We start from the raw sequence: 24,343 nt of genomic DNA, 5'->3' as shown, positions 1-24,343 counted from the left end.
TTAATGTATTTTCAAGTAGCATATTTTGACCAGCTTCAGTTTTATGCTTTCACAGTTGTTGAGATTTTTAATGACAGGAAGAACGCAGGTTTCAAATCATTAGTGTTTTGTGCATCAATTACAATACTTAACCTTTTCTCTGCCAAAAGAAGTGTGACAATAAATCTTGAGCAGGAAGTTCAGAATATCTTTTTTTTTTTACTTGTTGTGTGAATGTGTGACAAAGAGAGCTTTTAATAAGGGGCATATCTCTGGGAGAAGAGATAGGTTAAAGCAAGCCAGTCTCATGTCTTCTTAAATGTTTGGAGGTTTAGACCTAAGAGAAGAACGGGTCTTTTCTCCAATGTGGATAGGCCTTGGATTTTGTTGATTGAAACCTGCTCCGTGACATGTAGCCAGGATGCGTGAAGATAGACTTGTTCCACGGAAAACAGAAAGTGGAGGGAACAATGTACCTTCGTAACATAGGTATGTTCCTCTTGGGCAGGCAAGTCCTGAAGGGTTAAGGTGTCCCTTACAGCACTGAGAGTACCACCCCAGCCTTTGCACCTTTACAGGCTGTAATACAGATAACTACAACATAGAAAATATCTTTGTAACTTGTATTTACAAGGCAGTGAGCAGTATGGAAAGTACAATCGCATCGAAAAACCATACAGCCATATGCATGTTTTGTGGGTGGGGATCTAGGCTGCAATAAACTCTTTAAGTTCCGTTGCTCAGGTGAGAAAGCAAAATATTATTTGTACAGTGACAATAGCTGAGTGTGCATGTAGTATATAGAGCCCTTCTAAAATACAGGAGGGCTACGACCTCACATTCCAGAGGAGATTAAGTAGAAAGCATCAGTAAAAGCCATCTGTAATCAGATTCTCTGCACAGTTTTTCTTCTAGTGCTTTTGATCCGAGGTGAAGCCAATGAGTGATGTGAAAGTCGCCTTAGCAGAGCATGAAACTTCCTAACTTCATGCATTTGGCACATGTTCAAATGGCTCCGCGTGGGGTCAGTTGTACTTTAACCTTGAGCTTTAGGCATGCTGCTAGAGAGTCCAAGCGCTTTTATTTGTCCTCTTCTTTCCTTGGTTAATAAATTCTGTCTTAAAAGTGAAAATATTTAACAGAATGACATTTTTTTCGTTTTTTCCACAAGTCAGATGTTAAATGTCACGATCCAGAAAACGTTACTTTTTTTTTAACCACTTTCCAAATTCAAACTACTATGTTAAACCATTTGAGTTTGGCAGCTGGCCAAAGTTAGCTGAGGAGTTTCTTATCTAGCCTAGTCATTCTGCAAGCATTCCCTTAAAACTCTCCTTGAATCCAGAGAAATGAGCTGGTTAGGTCTTGCTGTGTCTCAACTCTGCCTGCCCAACATCTCGGCAAAGTATGAATTTAATAGAAGCGCTCTGGTGTTAAATACTTTGGAAGGGATCCTATTTTGCTGTTGCTTAATGCAACAAAGAAATAGCAAATGCATCACAATATTGCTTTCATGCCAATTAAAGCAATAGGTATTTGCTATTTGTGGTTATTCCATACTATGGGACAGAGCTTGATATATCTTCTGTAGCAGTCTTGTGTTTGTACATGTCTTGTGCAATCTATACAACTTCCTTTAAAAAAAAAAAAAGCTTTTCATGACTGGGGTCGTATGACAGTTTCCATTAGTCTAGAAGAAAATTTGTTAAATGTCAACATTATGCTAAAATAATTCCTTATTGCTCTCAAGTGTTGCCAGTATGTCCATTTAATAGCGAGGTGTTTTGTCTCTTTCAGCCACAGAACAACTGCTGAAGACTATACCTCACTGGACTGGGTTATTTTGCTTTCTTCCTTCTCCCCAGTTAATTGACTTGGATCACTTTTTTGCTTGACATACTACTTAAGTCAAATTGGTCTACAGTAAGATTCATACTTTGCTACATGTTTTCACATGCCACAAAAAATGTTGTCTGTGGTTTGGTGGGTTTTTTTTTTCCTACAAAGCTCCTTAAAACAGTCTTTTGCATTTCCGTGCTGCTGACCGAGCAGACAGGCAGATTTTGAAGGCTGTAGGGTGGTTCTGTATTTCGTCTCTTCTATGTATCAGTTTGTTTAGCCTCTGGGATGTGATCGTTTGCAAACAATGCACAGCCAAGTACAAACTATTACAAATTTGTCAGCCGCAAAATAACAGAGAGAATCCCTAACTCAAATTTTATACATTGTAACTTTTTTCCTCAAAGACAAGCTGCATATTTGATAGACTTAGGCAAATCTGTAAATATTTCAACCCTATTAATATTGCAATACTGTAAATTTTTCAGTGCAATTTATACTTGAGATAGTTACATAAAGATATTCAGTACACAGCAGAATAATGCTCCAGTGTAAAAATAGTGTGCTTGAAAGCAAAGGGAAGGCTCTTTATTTTAGGGTGAAAGGGCAAAACTGCTATTTCAAATGTTCTTTATTTTTTTCTACGCTGTAATTTGCTGATGGTAGAGCCTGAGTGTTTCACAACGGGTTTAGCAGGGGTGGGACGGTTGCGAGAGAGCCTTCAAGTAGGCGTGAGGCCACGTTCGGGACCTTCTGTACGGCACCGTGTTTGCACAAATAAGAACACAGTTTACGAAGGCAGCGCATAGATCTTTTTGTACCTGCTCGCCCATGGAACCTCAGGGCCACTTGGAGCCGTCTCTCCCGCTGGCTCCGTAGAGCGGGCGGCCAGGAGCTCCGGGAGAGGAGGTGTGCTGTGCGGCGAGGCCGGCAAACCTGGCGGCGGCCTCTCACAAGGGGCAGTTCGGCTTTGCTTTCTGGTCCGGTGCCAGGAGGTCGCTTTGAGTTGTTGTACACCAGCTGGTGGAATTACCCTTTGTTTTTCCCCCCCTTGGGTAATAGGGCAGCATAAAAGTAGCCGTGTCACAAACAAATTTCTGTAAGGGCGTGTTTTTATCTAGCTTTGTGTTTATTTCCCGTTTTCTTTTTTTCTCTCCCTTTTTTAATTTGGAAAATAGCTGTTTCTTTGGAAGAAGCTGATGCAGCCTTGTAGGTTAAGGACGATGCTCCTCTGTGAAAGGAGGCTAGACTGCTGGGCTTTTGGAGTTTAAGTAACTTCTTCCACTGTGTTCTTAGAAAATGATGACGTTGCAAAATGGAGTTGCCTTAAAGGTGCTTTTTTTTAATGTATCATTTGCTGTACTGAAAACATCTGCAATGTTGAAGTTGATTGAAATGTGACGTTAATTATTATTCTTCTTTTGCACAGGTTTTGAGTATGTGCTGAATAATCTTACGTAAGATTTTTTTTATCAGTAAATGAGCTGCACTCTTTTACTTCTAATCTTGTGATAGAAGACTCAGAGTTTTCGAAATTAGTATCTTTTCTATCCCTGTGCTGTTTATATTCTAAATCCCCTTGACAAGCAGAGCAACTGTTGTGCTCCTTGTGCATATGTATAATTAACAAGATGCTTGTATTGCCTCCTAATCTAGATTATCATCTGGAAGAAAAAAATGTTTTTCTCTCGCAAAGAGCAGAGTGAAAGGCTGAGGTGCAACGTAATACCAGCACAGAGGAATAGCATTACCGATTAATAACACTATCAGGAGAAGGAGGCTTGTGTTCCTTATCATGAGACCATTTTTCAAGTTGCATGACTTTTTAAAACTCAGCCAATTTTTTCTTGTTTGCATTTGACAGGCTCTTTGCAAGAATCCTGAAAATGCACGTTAGGATTTAGTGTGAAGTAAGTGACATTTTTATTGAGTTTTGAACTCTTAGTTTCCTGTTTGTAGGAAACTTCTTTAAGTTACATTTTTACAGCTTTAAGCCATTTTAGTGCTTAAACCACGGCATCATTAAGTACACTAACTTACATGTTTGTTCATTGTGTTGTGCTGAGCTCTTGGAAGATTGATACTGAGATAGCCAGCTATAGTTCTGATGTCAGATGATATTGCTGGCTCAGTGGCAGCAGACTGTCTGGTCCTGTATCTTTTAGAAGATCACTGTAGAGAACTTTGCATGTGTAATAGAGTTTATGCTACCTGTATTCCTCTAGAGATTTGCTTACAGTGAAGTAATGAATGGGGAAAACTAGTAGCCTTTAATGCAATCAACACTGTAGTGGCTGTACCAGGTAGGACTGAGGGTGAACTTCTGAAGCAGAACGAATAGATTCTTTGTAGACTTTCTTTTTTATTCCTAGTAAGTTGCTATACCACATAGCTGTGTATTGGACCCCAAAAGTGCTTCAGTCACGTTCGTTAATAACTAAACTATTCAACTAAGAGGTCTGTTTTTTGCATGTTGTGCCTTACTGATAAATAGGAAAAATGCTACTCCAATAGGAAATTAAGTACAACAATATTCCAGAAATAGCATGTGGATATTCCTATGGATCACAGCCTTTAAACTTCATGGAAGAACCACCATACAGAAAAAGTTCTAAAGTATGAATAATAAAACTGTGAAGAATTCAAAGAGTATGTACTAAAAATATAGTACTTTCAGAAAGTTAATTAAAATGTTGAAAAAGTCTTGAAATGCAAATAATAACTATTAGTTATTATTATTAGGAGGGAGGAGAGGGGGATTGGTATTTATAATGAGAAAACTATGAGTAGAAGGCAAACAAACTTGTGGTTTGGATAACCACATGGAAAATACAGTGAGATTTTATTTGTAAACTGGATGATGCCCAGACAAGGAAAGACCTGTGGCTGATAACTGTTATGGATCTGTTGTAACTGTAAAATCCTGTATGTAGCCAATCAGTCTCTCCAGCTTCATGTAATTAGATAATATTTCAGAGTAAGAAAATTCCTGCTTTTTCTGTACAGAAATATAAACCAGTGGCTTAGAAAATGAAGGAAATAAGAGGTACTGTCTACTAGATACACCATGCTTCCTTTAACTGGTAATGTCCATGCACTTGAGAGAGCTTCACGAAATGTTTTGTCTTACAGCTACTTCGTATAGCTTAGGAAAAAAAGTATGTGAACACAGGAGGAGTCCCCTGAGCTTTCCTCAAAAAATGAAGTGGGAATTTTAGGTCTTTTATTGCACAGTTATCTAACTTCCTGCACTTCAGTCTTACTCATGCTCTGGAAACCCCCTAATATAAAAAGCCTCTGAGCGGCTCAAGAGGTATCAACCACAGCCCATGTTGGCAGAATGCTGTGGCTGCTAATATCTGCTGTGTGGTACGGACCCAGACCAACTTAAATGGACTGTTGCTAGCCCATCTCTGCCTTCCTGTATCTCAGAAAGAACGAATGTGTTTTTCTCCACAGTTCACTAGAAGTGGAGAGTATTGTTCAGCTTACCGGGAAGCTGGGAGTTTTGGGATGTACTCCCAGAAGGCACATCTGCACTTCTAGAGAAAAGAACAAAAAACAAGAACACCAGTGCAACTTTTCTCCAAATTCATGTAGCTCGCATGTCATTCTGGTGTGTCTGTGCTTTTCTCTCGCCAAGGTGCCTTTGAAGGTACAGACCTGCTTTTCTGAAACACTAGATGTACGTAAACAGGAGGAATTAAGGCATCTGAACTCACACTTCTCATAGTCCTTAGCTGTTCTTGAGATAGAGAAACTAAGAACAACACAGGAAACAGGGATAGCTGTCTAATAAAGAAAACAGTGGTTTTGTACTGACCTGCTTAGCAAGAGGCTTGCAATATCTTCTTATTTTCAACGCCCTCAACTTTGATCTGTAGTAATAATATACTCTAATATTAAAAACAAACAAGCAAAAGCTTCAAATCTACTCTTAGGTATATCATTTGTTTTACCTGTTAAAGGGGAATTGTAGTTCTTAGCAAAAATAGCAAGGTTCATCTTCAGGAGTTGGGATGACAAATATTAAAAAATGCATTCACTGCTATTCAGGTGCATAGCTAGGCCAGACAAAAATCTAGAGGCTTACAGGTTGGTCATTACAGTGTCTGACTTCTAGCTCCTAGAGTCCATGTACGGTTTATAGTAATTAAGTGCTTGAAATAGGTAATCCAGAAACCTCCTTGTCAAGCAAGGAGCTACTTAAAGAAACATCTCAACATGAAAACCTGAACATAGAAACAGACTGAATTCCGTCTGCCCCCCCTCCCCCGCCTTCATTCAAATAGGAGAGTCAGGACTGCAGTAGCAAAGTGAATTTACAAACCACAAGTTTAGGGTTAACTCCTATTTCTTTCCTCCCCACCCCTTTGTTTTTTCCTTCCTTTTTCTGAGTTGGGGACTACTAATCACTCTTCTTTTAAAAGTAAGCCAAAGTAGGCAGCAGTGAAGTGGTGCTTGCTTATCTTTTATGTTCTATCCAAATGTTGGGATGCCTGTCCAGAAAGTGGGAGACGCTTCATTCCTCTGCCTGGAGGGTTCGAACCCACATCTCCTACAGCTGGAGACTGCCCTAACCACCAGGCTGGGTGCTGGGACACTGCGGTGCTCCTCACTCGTTGTACGGAAGGAATCCTAGATGGGTAGGGCTGGGGTGACAGTACAAAGGGAATGTGATTTGATTCCCCCCCCGCCTTCTTTTTTTATGGACCATGACTGGGATGCTTTTTGGAGGAGAGGTGAGTGGGCAGTCTTAAGTACAGATTTCAGTTCCCAGTATTTACGTCAATAATGATTAATGTAAAGTGCATAAATATTAGTGGAAGCAGAGAGAGAAACCTGTAATTACTCTACGCTATGAATATGCCACATCTGTCAGATGTTTGGCTAAAAGAATGCCTTTTCCAAAGCCCCTTCCTAATAAGTTGAGATTAAAATGTGTTGCTGTGTCATTAGCATTTAAAGGATGGGAGATTCTCCATCACCTAATAACCGAACCTATTCAGCTATAGCCCAGTCCTCAGCGTAACTGCTGAGAGAACCACTCAGCGATGTACCACTCTCTCCAATTAATTTTTTTTTCAGCATCTTAAAGTACACCTGCTTATTTTTCAAGCAACTGTGGGTGAGGAATCCCAGGAAGGATTTACTGGTGGGTAAAAATGCATTTATTCAGCCAAATTTGAGAAACAGCTTGTTATTTCTAAAGTAAAAGAAGGCGACAAACTGCCTTGTTGGAAAGATTGTATAGACTAATGCACAGCCTGAAGTAAGCTTGAGCTATAGATTTTAAGCTTCATCTGGGAAATGGTATAAGATCCAGTTGGATGACCAGTGTGGCCAGCAGGTCGAGGGAGGTGATTCTGCCCCTCTGCTCTGCTCTGGTGAGACCCCACCTGGAGTACTGTGTCCAGCTCTGGAGCCCTCAGCACAAGAAAGACGTGGACCTGTTGGAGCGGGTCCAGAGGAGGGCCACGAAAATGATGAGGGGGATGGAACGCCTCTCCTATGAAGAAAGGCTGAGAGAGTTGGGGTTGTTCGGCCTGGAGAAGAGAAGGCTTCGGGGAGACCTTATTGCAGCCTTTCAGTACTTAAAAGGGGGCTTATAAGAAAGATGGGGACAAACTTTTTAGCAGGGCCTGTTGCGACAGGACAAGGGATAATGGTTTTAAACTAAAAGAGGGTAGATTTAGACTAGATATAAGGAAGACATTTTTCACAATGAGGGTGGTGAAACACTGGAGCAGGTTGCCCAGAGAGGTGGTAGATGTCCCATCCCTGGAAACCTTCAAGGTCAGGTTGGACAGGGCTCTGAGCAACCTGATCTAGTTGAAGATGTCCCTGCCCACGGCAGGGGGGTTGGACTAGATGACCTTTAAAGGTCCCTTCCAACCCAAACTATTCTGTGATTCTATGATGGATTTACCTAAGAATGCAAGACATTCCCTAAGTTTCTGGAAGTGAAATGGTTCAGCCCTGCAGGTAGCTGTGTACCAGTGAAGTCTAAGCCTGCACAGCTGGTGATCCAGAATGAAGACAGGCATGAAGCAAAAACGGCAGGCATCTTCAGAAACCAAAGTATTATTAGAATTACATGCCTCTAAATGCAGTATTTATTTATTTAAAAAAAAAAAGTTTTCATCCTCATGATTGAGTTTGTGATGCAACTAATGTAATGCTGATCATAGTTGTAGGTGCATAACAGAATCTTCACCAAATGCTGCAGTTTCCTGAATCACAAGATGTTGAATTATCCTACAGAAGGCTGGTCAGCCTCTGTCCCCCGAACAAACGAAGCAGAAACATCTTGCCTATTGCATTTGGAAAGCAGAAGGCTTTGCTTTCCAGTTGCTGGTTTAGTCAAACCTTCAACTTTCTTTTACCATCATAAATAAAATCTTAATAAAAAGTTTTCCTACAATTTAGGGTGTAAAAATTACTGAATTTAGAGAGAATTTAAATACAGTGCAAACAAAATTTTGCAGTATGTAGCTGTTGTAATATAGTATGCAGTTTAAATATTTGAGTATCATTCAGAAGAGCAGATTGTTTCTCTGCTGGTTTTAGTGATGACAGATGTTTTTGTTGAACTTGACATGTAGCTAAGTCCTGCAGTGCTTTGTGATCTAATGGTCTTTGCAGGATGAGTTTAAGGTTTGCTTTGAAATTTCAACCTCCAAGTCGGTGTTTACAAAAATATTCCTCCTTTGTGATTGAATCTCAGCCCACATGCATAGATCTTATGCATAAAACAGAATTCAGGGGTTTTGTCTAGGGAATCCTTTGCGCTTCACCATTTGACGGTTCAGGTGTCTGTTCAGAATATGTTTTTGGGGGAAGGCAGGCTGTGGTGACAGGCTTGAGAATGAAAGGCAAGTTTGGAATGTGAGTACTGCCTACAGTAGGCAGGCTCTCCAAAGACCATATTGCTTTTCTCTGAAGATGGTCATAAGAATATGCCTGTGGGAAATTGTCAGGACTATCAAGCAGCAGGCTAAAATACTGCTTTGCTCCCAGCTCTTGCATACTTCAATGTTAGGCTTTTAAGACCTGTCTTGTCTCAAAGGAAAACAGCTGTTTCATGGTGTTCATAAATAATACAGACAGTATCGTGTGGGTTCCACAAAATACTCAGTTTCCTTAACCATGTTACAGACTTATTTCAGAACATCAGTAAAGGCAGTCTTTAATGGTCTGTCAGTTATCAAGATGTGCAAGTTCAAAATCTCCTGTGCAGTGCGGTGTTTAGAACAGTCAACCTCCTGGCAATGCTGACATCCTAAACTGGCGTGCTAAGACATGAATTTTTCATTAGTATGGTTGCATACTGCTGGAGTACATGCTTCTGAGACGTGTTCGTGTTCACCAGCATAGGCAGCAGTGGGAGACATAAGCCCTACATATGATTACATGCACATGTGCATATAGTGGTCCCACCACCAATGTGGGAAAATAGAAGTATAATTATAAATTTTCTCTTGTTGTGCAAGAACTATTGTACAAACATTCTTCCCCGAAATTCCACTCATACTTGAGCAAGTGCTGTGTAGTGGAGTTGTGACTTTTGCTGCATGAATAGGATGTGTCTTTTAGTAAGTGCATCTGCACATATGACAGATACTTTTGCCACACAGAAATACAGATGTTTGGCAAACTGAGTAGTTTTGTCATAATTAAATACGTACCTTCTTAATCACGAAAAGCAGTTAATTGCATGTTTAATGTTTTGATATTTCTTTAAAACTTTTTTTTAAGTCTTTGGAGTAATGTGCCTGCTTTTAGAGCTAATTATGTCAGCAACATGTGTTATACAATGAAGCTTTTGAAAAAGAGCTACAAATGAAAGCCAACTTGGAAAACGTCCATTTAGAGTAGTAAGCATACTCTAATTTCAGAATATAAGAATTCTCCTGTGCTACATCACAATTTACTGCTAAATCCATGCAGCTTTTTGAAGCTCCCATTTGTATGTTTTGTGTAAATTTCCATTATTTTAATCCATGGTGATTTTAGTGCATTAGTTACTAACTCACAGCACAATCCTATCATTTCTTAAGAAAAAAATAACCTTTGTCATAGGAGTATGAATTACATGACCCAGTATAATTATCTAATTGGTTAATTATCTCTCATTAATCCTAGGAAGAATTAGACCTCTAAAGTAGAGAAAAGGTGGCAACATACTTGCAGAGATGCCAAAAATGCTTGCATATCTAATTCCTATGGTAAATTTTTCACGAGGAAGAAATTTCTTCTAATGTTCCATGATGATATTAAGTAATGGAGTTGTAAGGAACAGTATATAGAACAACTACTCAAAATGAAAAACCTAAAATTATGAACACCTAGGTCTGTTTAGAAAAAAGGAAAATTTCTTTCTTAAATAAAAGATTTTTTTAAAAAAAAAAAAATCTGAAATATATGGCAACAGAGTACTGATGGTTGGGGGAAAAACAGCAGGATACCATAATGTGAATGATGCCTAGGGCTATAAATTGCAATAGATTAGTCCCTCTCCACAGAATTGTATTTTGCTGTTTTCAGGTTCCTGACTCAGAACAGACTTAAGATGTTGGTGCTTAATTCTAGTTACATGAATGTTTCATGCCCTGCTCAGATGAGTATGTGCCCTAGGAAGGTAGATGAGTACTACTTGTCAATAAACTGCAAAAAAAACACTGGTAGGCTTTTTATTGACTTGCTTTTATTACTGTGGCATCATGAGAGATTTACATTGATTGTATTAGCAGTCTGTCTCTGTAAGAGCGACCCTCTGGTGTTTGGCCATACCAGTCAGCTCAGATACTGCAAGTTGACAAGGTGGAACAGTTTGGGCAGAAACTGCCATGCAGTCCCTTCTGCAACTTGCTCTGTGAACCTTGTTGGATAATTTTAGAAGCAATTGTGTTGCAGTTCCTGCCCTAGAAAAATATATTTAATGCTGTGTTTAGTGTGTGCTTTCTTCATCTTCTCATGTTTAAATTCTGGGCGAAAGTGGACTGGGGGAAACTCTCTTCCTTTGCTGGGACACTAATAAACAAGAACAGAGGAGAAACTAAGGGCAAGGTTACCCAGACCTTTTTTGTTGCAATAATAATATGCGTTTTTGTTTTCTTGAGGGTCATCCCACTAGCTTCCGAGTTGTTATTGCTTTAAGAAAGGAGAATTGAAATTGCATACAGAGTGCACAGCAGAAACATGGGTTTGGTAGAGTAACAACAGATATCTGCATCTATTCAGTTTGAAGTACTACATACTTACAGTTGTATAAATTATATAATGGTGAATTAAGACAGCTTTAGGGTTTGTTGCCTATTTTAACACCAGGGTGGGGGAGGAAGGAATAAATGTATCTTCTTGTTTGAACTTGGCTTTAAATATTGGAATTGTGTTGAGGAAGATGGTGGCAAAGGAAAGCTCCGGTCTGTATTTGGGTGCTCTGTGAGCCTGAATATCAATTCTGAACAGGGAGCAAAAGTTAATGCAAAGAACAAAGTCTGTTGTCAAATTTTAAAATCCTCAAATTTTAGGAGGAACCTGACCCTTCTTTGCAGAGGAATGGTAAGGGAATTAACAAATAAGACGTTCAGTACCTCAGTGAGACTTTTTCTTTCTTTAAAGTTGAGTAATACTGCAAAGGGGAACTCTTGTTGAAGAAATTGCTAGCAGTTATGAGAGCAGGTAATTTTCTTCTCATTAATGCTTAGGTGTGTAACGTTATGTTCTGCTCACTCCACTGTGTAGCAATGGGTTCCTGAATCAATACTTCAGCAGTAACTATTAAAAATTACTTTTACTTTTGTGATAAAATCAAGTTTTCAGGAGTTGATAAGAATATTCTTACAAGAATTATTGGGGAATGTTATACTTTCTTACTATCTGAAAAATGAGCGTCTGTGCTACGACAAAAATGGAAGGTCCCAAAGAGCAGGCGTGATTATAACCCAATGATGGTATGAGTTTGTCAAGATAAGTATTCTGTTAAAAATGAGCTGTTCGAGAGAAAGTATTTAAAATAGAAACCTAACACTGTAAAATTCCTGTGGCTTTTGGCAGACCCATCACAGTGCTTTTTGAAACTAACAGGCACTGAAGCAGTTTTTTCTGTTGCTGGGCCTTAATCAGTGTTACCTGTGTCTAGAAGTGTTGCTTTTTTCTGGAAACCACAGCAGTCTGTAGACATAGGCATAGATGCACCTTAAATTTTATGTAAAAGGTTATATTTAGACTGATTGACTGAATGAAATCGGTGAAATTTATTTTCAGAAAGTATTCTATTGCTATCTACTAGGTCTTTCAATGTCATCCTTTGAGGCATGTCAAAGTTTTTCACAAACAAACTATAATGGTGAACCGGACTTTTTCTTTGTAATTAATGTACAACTGTACCTACATGACCGTACAGACTCACTCCATTTTTTTTTTCTTTGATTTGTCAGTAAGTCCTACCGTTTCCCTAGTTATGCAGTGGTTTTACAGGCTGTTGGATTGCATTCAGTATGTTATTGTCAAGGGCACATTGGCAAGCTGTGACATTATTTTCCTGGGATGGACAGGAAGGCAGAAAGATAAGCCAACCTTGTTGGAAGTGTATAGTAGTTGCAAAGTAAAAAGCCTTGAACCTTATGATCGTAAAGATTACTTTGTCAGGTTGTATTTTTCCTCTTGGAAGTCTGTTCCTGTTATCAGTTTGAAAAGATAAAATGCGAGTTGTTTCTATGCATGACCCCTTTTTTAACCATTCTTATCATTGTTCATAGTAGCTGAAAGTACAAAAATGTAGACCTATAAAAAATGCTTAATGTTAACTGCACAAATTACATATATAAACAGCCTATACATATATAATCATCCATAAGTAAACTTGCACAAGTAAATACGGATAAGCTAACCCTTTCATACTTCTCTGGTAGAAGGTTTGTTAGAATAAATAAACCACATATAGAGAAAGAAGTTCTCTTTTGGCCTTCTGGCTGTTTTTTTTCATAGCACAGGTATGTGCTCCTTTGTTGTACAGGTTATTTTGTCACTTTGGAAAAAAGATAGGAAGGTATTTTTAAGAATACTGTAAGATATCCGTGAGTTCAGATGGGTTTCTCTCGGTTGGAAGCCATTACCTTCTGTAAAAAGCAAAACCAAACTCTTGGCTAAAAGAGAATGGGAGTTATTTCTCAGTAATTCTTGAATAAGACGTGTACAGCTTGCCTGGACGAATGCTGTACTAAATAAATAACAGCAGTAGGAGGGTGTCTAGATGTTGATGAGGTGCTAGAAAAAATCAAAACTTGAGCTATGCTTTGCAAGTGTTACATTGGTGTGAGGGAGGAATGGGACGGGGCTTCTCCAGGTCCAGGATCAGCACTGACGGCAGGCTTCTTCCGCTGCCCCTGCTTCCAGCATCTCCATTTTTTCCGCTCTTGTCATGGCCTTATTCTTACCCCAGGTAAGCTGAGTCCATTTTTGCTTTGCTCTTGCCTGTCTGCCAGCCTGGGGTTGTCAGGACTGTAAGGGCTAGGAAGCTTCCCTGCAGGACTTCTGCTGCCCTGGAGGGGCTCTGGTATAGAAAGATCCCCAAAGGCTACAATTTGTACCTGTTTAGTTGCTCTGCAGAGGTGGTATATATGCAGGCCTGCTGGTGTGGGTTATGCGGGCTGAAAAGGCCTGAATATGCTTCTAAATGCTATTGTGGTAAATCTCACTGAGTTGGAAAAAGCAAATTTTATTTAGAAACTGTAAAATGTGTCTAGCAAAGCTTAGGTACTAATAGCAAAAAACCATCCCTGACACTAAGCAGTCCCACCTTCATTTTCCTGATACATTAGCTCTATGCTTGCAAAGCATCAAGGTGATTTTTAGGTTTTCTTTTGCTTTGTTTTTTTTTTAATTCTAGTACAAGTGTTCAGCAGTGATGAAACGTTTCCAACTTCTATTGCTGAAACAATGGAATCGCTTTGGAAAAAAGACTTGAAAAATAAACATCTGTCATTTGGTTTTTAAAACCTACAAATCTACGTGAAGTCTGTCTTCCTGATACTTTTCATCTGGAAATTGTTATCGTTAGTTTCTTGGAGCAAAGATTCATTAAATTTTTAACTTCAAATACTTTAATTGGTCCTCGATTTGTAGAGCTCATAATGGCCCTGTGATTTAAACAGGCCAAGATATAGTAACAGTATCCTCTTAGAAATAGTAACTGATGATTTATGATCAGAAAGGTCTTCTCACAGGCTAATGGTAGGTATTGTTTTGATTGTGGGTTGGAATAAAGTATTAATCAGTTTATGTACATGTGTTAATTTTTAAAAAGGGAAATTGTGGGTGTTTTACCATACTTCTTAAACACTTCTGGTTTGAGGAACTCTAAAGTTAAGTTTCAGCCTGAAGTCAGTTTTTACAGCTGTAATAAATCCCCCACAAAAATGGTCCGTTCTAGTGGAAGTGACAGTAAGCCCTTAATCAAAACAGTGGAGTGGACACAATTATAAAAATTGAATAAATACTTAAAGGACTGTACTTAAAGTGACAACTTTTCAAAATATGATGGTTTCTCTAAAACAAACAAAAAAAAAACCCCAAAAAACAAACAAACAAAAAGGTTGCTGGGCAAATATCCAGATGTTTAAATACACCAAATAAAGAGCAATTAGAAAGGGCCGTGATAGACTGTGTCCTATTACTGAACACCACCCTTTAAAAAAAATGTTCCAAATTGATTTTTAAGAAGCAGCTGTAGACAGAAGGCAGTGCTCCTGCCAGCCTGGCAGCTCGCGGTCTGTGCGGCGCGGTGGGGGACACTGAAAGAGCAGCTGGCCAAGGCGGGTTTCTCTGCCTGTTCAGAGGTTCTGTGACAGTGACCGTGAGCCGTTGCCCTCAGGTCTAGGGAAGAAAGAAACTGCTGTTGGGGAAATACATTGCCCTGGACTAAACGTTCCTAAAATTTAGTGCTGTTTGCTCTAATGTTTAAACATAATGTGGGGAAGAGTAAGTGTGGGCAATGGCTGGCACGGTGTGAAATGATGATACCAGGCAAAAGGTAAGGTAAAGCGTCACCAAACGCATCAGACACTTACTTGCCTGATCAAAGTGCAGCAATTGCCAAGTTAATAGTATTGGATAGTACTGCATAGGCCCAAATTTTGCTAGTTGGTAGCACACAGTTAAGCTTTCTTTTCTTTGTATGGTATTCCTTAAAGTTCATGTTGGGGGGTTAATACTGGTTGTTGGGGACACAGTCTGTGGGGAGAGGGGGTTCGGGGTTACAGGTACCCTCCAGTGACTTGAAGGTTTGTGTGGAATTCCTTGCTTTGCTGCAGACATCCTGCATCGTTTTGGGCCTTGTTTCCATATATGCTTCTGAGCCCATCTGTAAAAGGGAGACAGAGTTAGTTCCCTGCCAGGTGTCCTTCCGACAGTCTCTTTAATGTCCAAGTACTAAATCAGAAGTGGGAGAGAAAGGATGTGAAAGAACGTAAAATCAAATGCATTGGCCTAGCCTAGCTTCTAGTGCATGCATGCCTGTGCGAGATGCCGTACGTATACACACCCATTCTCTTTGGATCAGTTTGGTCGTGTTGCAGTTTGCACCCCTGTTTTATCCTGCCTCAGTTTGACCCAGGAGTCTTGCTGGTGAATGCAGCCCTTGCCACTCAAGACTGCATTTGCAGAACGTATAGCTGCAGTTAGGTCAGTTCTGTTACTTTTATGTTGATTCCTCAAAGCTACACAAACGCCAGGCTTGAACTGCAAAGGTATTTCTCCTTTGTTTAACTCTGTGCAAATCAAAATAATTAACTCTTCCTACATTTTACTTGTTCTGAAGATCTCATGCAAAGATTGTTAGTTTTTTGAAAAGAAAAATCCGTATTAGACGCTCATAAGACAAACGACCACAGAATCATTTCTTGGCTGTACGAGAAGTGAATTATGATAAAATAGTTTATCATGGCCAATAGCGGAATGCTGATAAATGGCGCTGTTTTTTCCTGTGTTTGTCTCTGGGTTTGGGTTTCCATCCCGTCTCCCACCCTGTCCAAAGAGAGCATGGACAAGAAACTGTTGTCATTGTAAACAAAACTAGATCTCTTGCGTGACACGGCATTTCCCCAACCTGTCTCCTGCTTGTTTATACAGGTGCCTATAGAGGAATGTGGGTATTTTAAGTAAAGCGTCAGACCTGATAAACACAGAAGTGAAGGGGTCACATTCTAGAGGTGGTGCTCCCCATCAACACTGCAGCATTTTAAAGCTGCAAATACAGGCCATTATTTTCCCTTTCGTGTGTATTACCAACAGTGGAAACGGAGACTTGTAAGTGTCCTTTGAATGTGTTTGTGTATCTAGCTGTTAGACTTTTCTCCACGGCTCAGCTCTTCCATCCATTTCGAGGCTCTCGCTCCTTTTCATAGGAAGAATTTCACATACTAGAGTTACATGTGTGTTGTTTTTTCAATCACATGGGGGTTTTTTAACCTATTATCTACATCTGCATCTTGTATCAGTGTCTCTTCCTGCTTTGTGGCTATTACAAGCAAAAATAAATTTGGGAAGATACAACAATTAATGTAGATACCATTCTGATGGCAGAAGTCTGCAGTTCCAATCCTCCCTGATGCACAGATCCCGAAGTTTGCCTTTGCTCTTGGCTACAGGGAGGTCATCAGGGACAGCAGGGTGAGCGTTGGAGGCTGTCTAAACAGATGCTTTTCATCAACAAACATCCTCTTAATCTCCTTTTGAAAACACTTTTTTTGGTAGCAATATCCACATGCCTGCTAAGGATAGGAAGTCGTGGTGTTTACTCTTGTTAATTTAGCATAGTAAGAGGGGTATGATTTTTTTAATATGTATCAAAAGCATGGTTTGAGGGCATTTCTAGAACTCTTCACTCATCCGAGATAGGCAGTGTAGCTATACTTGTTTTTTGAAGGCTTACGTCCGTTATTTATAAGAAAATAAGGTGTTAGTTGTTTTTCTTGTATGTGTCTCGTTTCCTGCTATTGCTATAAAAATATTAAGATGTATACTTCATGGGTGTTCAGTTCCTGCAAGTGCTCCAGACTGAGCAGAGGGGTTGTTCAGGGTTACGTCCAGTCGCATCTGCCTGCTGACAGTGACTGAGGCAGATCTCTTCTTGTTGACTGCTCTTGAAAGACTTCATCTTAATGTCTCCCCCTGCATTTTCAAGGCTTTATTTTCAGCTATTGACTTATTTTTTCTGGGCACCTGAAATCAGAAAGAAATTGGATGTTAGTTAGATAAATAATATGGGCTTAAATCCTGAACACAGCATAGCATAATTAGCTCTGTAGATGGATGACTGAAATACATTCATGTTTGAGGCATGAAAAATAGTTGTGAAATTTTCAAGTGCAGTTGCTAGTTCTAAAATGTTTATGTATTTTGGTTGGGATTTACACTTCTAGTGAAGGTCTCATGAGATGGAAAGTTTATCAGGGGGTGAATAAATAAAAACAATAAATGGTAAGACTAGTAAGCAGAAGAAGAGAGAACCTGAAGGAGAAGCTGGAATCAATGGCACTGTTCAAGTTTGAGCAGAGGAGCCAGATTAGTAGGGCAATATTTTTGAAGAGGTCTTTTCCTCATGGATTTTTTTTGGCTGTGTTTCTTTAGATATGTGCAAAGCCTAATGCTTTTTTTTTTTTTTTTAGTCAGTATGACTAAAGGACTTCTAGTGTAACTGAAGAAATTGTGTTTTTCCTGTCTAACTAACTTTCCTGTTACCACTCAAAAGTGCATTGTCAAGTGGAATCGTGTTCATGCAGCCATTCAGAGATCTGAGTACAAAAGGTTTATGTTTAAATTTGTTCAGCTCGGGGAGACTTTTACTGTGAATGGATGTGTAGTTTTTTATTCTCCCTAGGTGTAGCTGATCTGGAGGCAAGGTATTAAAGCCACTTCTAGTTTTCATGAGGACGGCTTCAGCTTTGTGCTTAGGTTTTGATTTTTAAATTTTTTTTGAGTTTTTTTTATTGATGTTGTTTTGGACAGTCAAAGTCTCTTTGGAAAGCTTGCACTGTGTGGAATGTGTAGTCTCCCTGCTGAAATGAAAACTCAGAGGGGGTAACTGAATACTCCCTGCCGTCAGTGCATTGCCAGCCTGAAGAAAAAACAAACACAGTTACTGAGAACAATGAACATTCCTTGAAACCCTAGGAGACAGATTTTTGCCTTTTTTCTTTAAAGACAAAAAAAGACCCTGTTGAGGTCTTCAGGCCCAGGTGGCAGGGCCCAGGGGCTTCTCACCCCTTGTCATTTGGTTGGTGCCTTGCTCAGGGCATAAGGGCCGCAACTGGTTAGCATCTACATTTTGGAGTTTAAAAGGTGTCCTCCTACAAGATATTTTCCCTCCTTTTTTTTTTTTTTCTTTTAACCTCTGTTTGACCTTCTCCCTAAAATTCTCGTGATTCAACTCTGACTTTCATTAACGTTTTCACGCTGCTTTTCTGACCTACTGGGCTTCAAACGCAGTTTATTTAGTAGTAACCCAGAAATATATCTGAACACTTGAAAGACTTGCGGTTGCCTGTTAGGAGGCTTGAGATTCGTGAGTCCCCAGCTGCTGCCTCTTCTCTGTTCAGCTCTGCCTGACTTCAGGGTCCCTCATATGGCAGCCAGTCTGTACTTGACATCCTTGAACTGAAATCTTTCCTTGCATGTAAGTGATTTCCACTGCTGGTCCCTTGTTTTCAGCTTTACTGAAGATTTGCAGCGATAATTCTGTATTCTGGTAGATTCTTGATGTTTCAGAGGATATGTGAGCAGGTCAGAGGCAGGTCATAGCTTGAGAACTAGATGTATCAGGATGTAGAAACTTGTTCTGTCTTTAATTATCTGTGTTTTTATTAAGATAAGAAGTTCTGGAAATTAAATTGTTTCATTAATATTAATAATGAGCATTTTAGAATGGGGTATAAGACTAAGCATTTTATATGGCATTCTTTTTGGCTTAGATTTACAGGTCTGAAGAACACTTATCCAAAACTTACATAAAGAGAGCTTTTATGTGCCTGCAATGAGATTGCTGGGGTGTATGAGATCATCCTAATGTACTTTCATCAAGAGATATTGCTTTATTTTATTAGGTTATTTAATTTACACTTTGGTTGCTGGAGTGTCCCTAAAACCTGTACTGTAAGCTTCAGAATTCATGAAGTTAAGTTTCCTTTGGATTTATCTCGTTGTTGATTGACTTTGGTGCCTCAGAAGATGGCAGTTCTTTATATAGCTTTCTGCAGTTGGGGCAATTACAAGGATTTCTTCTTTGTAGGTTCACTGGCATTTAATAATGTGGGACTTGGAGATACTGTAGTCAAGGCACAATATAATGGAGACATAAATGAAAGTCTTTGAAGACAAAGTGTCAAATCTACAAGATGAGGTGGGATATGGATTGTGAGCAAGTGAGGGAGGAATAAAATTAAATGCGTAGCTCATGAGCCCAAGCAATTGAGAAGCCGGAGGCTGCGTCGACAGCAAAGGAGCTGGGAAGAAACTGAGAAAGCCGAGGGCCTGAATTGCAAAGTGTTCAACACCTACAGCTATATTTGAAATCAGTTCAAACCGTTGGTACTTGCTAGTCTGGCTGATTGAGCTTTTGGGATTTGTTTTAAATTTTAAAAATGGGTAACTTGTAATGGGTTTGTTTCCTTCATCGGGGTGGGAATCGCCAAAAACTGACTCTTTAATTTATCTTGTGCATGTTTTGCCATGTTTTATGAATAGTTGTGTAAAAATTCAGTGCATGCAAGAGCTGCCTGTGGCAGCAAAATAATCTTCCAATGAATTTCCCTTAGTATTGCTGTGTTCTTCGGCAATGTGACATGCTGTTTTTCTTCCTTGGATCTCAGACCATCATCTCTTCTTCTAGCCAGAGCTGTTTGTTAGCTGTATGGATTGTAAATTCTCAGATATTTTCCTACATGTTATGTGCCTGATGAAAATCACTTTATTTTCCAGACCAGCTTGTTATGCCATATTTTGAGGTTTCATAGCATGCCATATTTTTGGAGTTGACTCTGTGGTTAACATTATTGACTATATGGTTAATATTATTGGTTACCTTCTCTAGAGAACCAGATTTTAAAATGCCTGCCCAAAACTCTATTTGCAAGTATGATTACTTGTCCTGTATTGAACGGAGCTCAAGATCACAGATGCTTTTGAGTCCCAAATTTCCATCGAGCTTTCTGGTTTTCTCAGGTTTCCGCCTTTCCATTTCTTTCCTGTTCTGATTGTCTCCATATCATTGCTCTCTTTATAGCGTTTTTAAATGTATTTTTAAAAATCACTTTGACCACTTAATTACTGGATTGTATGAAGCCAATATTGAAAGCTCATTAACTTAGTTTAAAGGTGTCACCATGCAACCTGAATAATTCTACCATTTGATATGCTTTTTCTTCAGATTGAAGATGGGAGCAAAGCTGCAGCTGTGGACAAGTTACTGGCTGGGGATGAAATTGTTGGCATCAATGATGTGGGCCTCTCTGGTTTCCGACAAGAAGCAATCTGTCTGGTGAAAGGTTCACACAAGACACTGAAGCTTGTAGTAAAACGGTAAGCTTGTGTCATTCAGCTGGAAAACGAAATGTGTTCCAGGCTATAAGCTACTGGGCAGCTAAATTTGCCAAGACGTGGCAAGGTAACGACGTTCATTCAGTGTTACTGAATATTATACGGTGTTACCTTCTTCTTGAACACAGACTGTTTATGGATGAAGACGTGGGGAGAGGTAGCCTGTTGCTCAGAGCAAAAACTGAGGCGATATATTCTGTGAATCCTGTTGTGATGTGATGAGTCGAGAGTCTGTTCCTTTCTGTCCTCCTGAAGGGCAGGGCCCGAAGCAGGCTGTCATCCTGCCCTGCTCCTGTGCCTATGGCCTGCGGACGTGGGGAATGCTTTTTAGTGCGTTTGTTGTGCAGGCCAGTTGGGCTGTGAGGAGCGGGTTACATGGGAAGCTTTTGGAAAAGCATTTTCCCGCTTTGTGAGAATATTTGAGGTCTCAAGCATTTCTTACGTGGTTTAAGTAAAGAGTACTTTCAGTTAGTGATTAGAGAAGGGGAAAAACTGAAACAGTTTATCAAAACAGAGTATGGTATGGAAACTTTTTGTTTTGTCATTTTGACTTATGACTTTAAGTTCACACTTTTTTTACTAACTTGAATTAAAAATAAGTTTCATGAAACAATTTTGACAGAAGTGAAAAGATGTTAAAGTAGGTTAAATCTTGTAACTTCTGAAAAAAGTTCAAACCAGGAAATCTGAACAACAAAATCTTTCTCATTAATTTCCTACTTTGATGAATCAGAACTTTCTAATTAATGACTTTTATCAAATTATACCAACCAGTCCTTCATGAGAGAATTTTGGGTGTCTTTGATAGAATCAAAAAAGAATTTTGTTGCAATACTGAAAATGCTGAGAATTGGGGTTTGACAGAACTGATGATCTAGTCTGTAAACATAACCAGTGTTTGAGGCTGTCTTAAATGAGGACTATCTTTTGTGAAATAGCACTGATAGGTAAGAGAAGTACAAAAGCATGCTTTTCACCTTTGGTTTAAGAAGGTGTTTTTGACAGAAGGAATTATGGGAACCTGAATCTCTTTCACAGGTGATAGTTTATATCCTCACCAATAGCTACTTCCGGAAGCTCTCCCAAAATTTTTGTAGCACGAAAGCTAATAAATGCAAAATAAAATGCATTCACAACTATTATAAATCATGTTGATGTTCAACAGTTTCAACTTTCACTGGCTATTCCAGTAAAAGCACTTCTGCTAGCAGAGGTTACATCAGCTGTTTCTGTCACAGAAAGGGAGAACTTCAGGGTTGAAAAGTTTTATAAGACGTTGAAGAATCTGCCAAGACCGCAAGTCTTAATTATTATGAAAAGCTTCAGACCAAGTGCAAAGATTTCCTCTTTCTTGGTGCTTTTCAGTTTTATGACAGTAGCTTGCTCAGAATATGTGAATTCTGATCTATCTTTGGAAATGGCAGAAAGTTTGATGCTGAAATACCCTCATAAGAGACAAAGCTATGCCATTCTTGTCATTCACAAGTACTTCACTCCATGCATGTGACTTTGGAGAACTTTGATACAGCTAATCAAGCACCGGTTTGCTGCTGGGGATTTGTGGCCATTCTCTGCAGGCAACAGAGCCCCATTGCTATGCATGCCTGCATGCAGTTTGGTGCAAAGCTGATGGATTTTCATCAGTCCTTTCTCATCCCTCCGCTTTTTCCTTCCCTAGCACATGTGCAATGGGCAAAAGCAACCTCGCTGTTCTAGCCAAGAGGATGAAATAGTGGCTGTTGTTAGGGAAAACATTTTTGTCTTAAATTCATGAAGATTTACATAGCTCCCAAAAGAGGCAAGAGGCTTTTGGGTCATTGACAAGCCTGCATAGTATTAGATAAAATTTCATAAAACTTACTGAATGAAATTAGCTAGGGTTTTTGTCTGTGTTTTTTCAACTTTGCTCTTTCTCTTGGAAAGTTGCCTTAGGACATCAGTCCTTTGACGGTCAGAAACCTTTTAACACCCAGTCTCATTTTATTCTTGGCCAACTTGTTCTCATGCACTGCTGTCTGTGTGCTGAAATAGCTTTTCTGTTCCTGTTGGGAGTTCAAATGATTCAGGTTTTTATAAAAGCTTTGTTGCCTGCTTTCTTCCAGAAGTTATGGTTTGAACAACAGTATTGTTTTGTCCTGTTTGCCCTAAATCTTAGGCTGAATTTTTATGAGTTCTTTAAACAGTCCTGTCTTTAAGCAAACCAGTTGTTTAGTCTTTGTATGAGCACTCCTGCAGGTCTGGATTGAATTGGATCAGGGAACTGATCTGACTACAAAATTACTTGGGGAAGTAGGTTTTCAGCTGGATAGGACCACCACTTTCAGAGGCAGTCTGCACTTTAATTAATTACAGCAATCGTGAAATGGCTGCCTTAGCATTTTTAGACTATTTCAGTCTTCTTTAGATCCACCCTTACTGTTCTCTGGGGAGACTGGGCATAGTCCCACAATTCCCTTTTGTTGAGTAACATATAAGATGAAGTATTGATCTGCAAGTCGTCTTAGGATCTTTTTGTCTGCTTGCCCTCTGTCCTTTGTCTAGCGCTGTGATGCTTCTCTATAGTGTTGATTTAACGTTTTATTTCCTGTGGGTGTCAATGTGATAATCTGAAGCACAAAATAGACAAATGGTTTGAAGTTCCACAACCCAGTCCTGAAGGTTAAAAGAATCTTTGTTTTAATCATGTTTGTCCTTGCTATCTGTGAGAGTTAGCTTGGGAAGCCAAGATCTAGATTTTGTATTGAAAACTTTTTTCCTTAGGGTTGTTTGTGGTATCTATTTCTAGACTGATCCAGAAGTGAAAAGCAAACTTTCTAAAAAAGTATCATGATGTGGAAAAAATACTTTTTAACAAAATTTTTCTGGGAAGTAGAGAACTTCCGTCCTATTAATGTCAGTAGAATTAATCCAGAAAAATCAGGTTTTATTTGTCACTGCTGAGAAGCATGTCCATGTGAAATTCATCCATATGGGTCACTCATCCATGCGGTAATGCCCCATCCTGATCTCATATTGATCTAACCATTTCTGTACCTGGGAAGCAGTAGGGCATGCTATTTTTGGTTTAGAAGTCTAATGTACCTACAGCCAAGACCAAGTGAAAAAGTTTTGCCATACTGAGTAACGTGTTTCATTCACAATAATTAACTCGTGACTGTGGCAAAAGTTTCTCAAGGGGCTGATGTTGTTCGGCAGTGGTAGCTGGCTTCCACAAAATTATTTTTACCCACTATTTTTGAAGAATCTGATGCTTAACGTGCATAGGGAAAATAATATTGGTCTCTAAATAAAAGTGCTTGCGCTACCAAATACTCAATATAAATGTACTGGCTATCAGCATACACGCTTTGCTGTATTTTTTGGAAACATTGCATAGTTGTGGTCTAAGCAAAATCAGGACCGTGTAACTGGCTCAATGACAAATATGTTTCAGTAGCTTGCATATATTGATGGTTGAAGAAGTGCAGTGTACTTTTGGTCTTGGATTAAAAGAGGACTCGGGAGGCTTTATGTTGTTTTCTCAAGTGGATTTGTCAAAACAACACATCTTAATTACGTGCTAGTTCTTCTGTGTAGTACTGAGTCATTTCTTGAGTAGATTCCTTTCTTAGGAAAATGGAAAGGAAAGTGTGCTTAGGACATTTCTTACAGTTCTCACAATTGTATGTGAATTTCTCTTGTTTTGGGAAAGATGTGTGCATGTCTATACATACACATGTAAAATTGTTCTGAGTGTTGATACTGAGAGTTGATACTGAGGTGGTTACCACAGTCTATGTAATTTAACTGTTCTGCATACAATTCTAACTTAAATTCCCTTCTAGTTATTAAATACAATCTCTGTTCCTTTGCACATGCTAGACATAAGCGTATACCACAAATCCATGAAAGTTTGGAATAATTTTTCGCTATGAATTCATGAGACACA

General features: G+C 39.2%; 1 protein-coding gene across 2 annotated transcripts in view; it reads left to right on the top strand.

Moving 5' to 3' along the window:
* Positions 1 to 24,343, top strand: part of SHROOM2 (shroom family member 2) — a 127,148-nt gene that overhangs the window by 31,343 nt on the left and 71,462 nt on the right. For both annotated transcript variants that reach the window (XM_075133396.1, XM_075133404.1), the window contains exon 2: positions 20,246 to 20,397. In XM_075133396.1, coding sequence (XP_074989497.1) covers positions 20,246 to 20,397 — 152 coding nt within the window. The remainder of the gene's footprint in view (positions 1 to 20,245; positions 20,398 to 24,343) is intronic.

This window comes from Calonectris borealis, chromosome 1 (genome assembly GCF_964195595.1).
Source record: "Calonectris borealis chromosome 1, bCalBor7.hap1.2, whole genome shotgun sequence".
Classification (NCBI taxonomy): Eukaryota; Metazoa; Chordata; class Aves; order Procellariiformes; family Procellariidae; genus Calonectris; species Calonectris borealis.
Note: the sequence above shows the minus strand (reverse complement) of the source record. Positions and strands in the feature narration are given on the sequence as shown.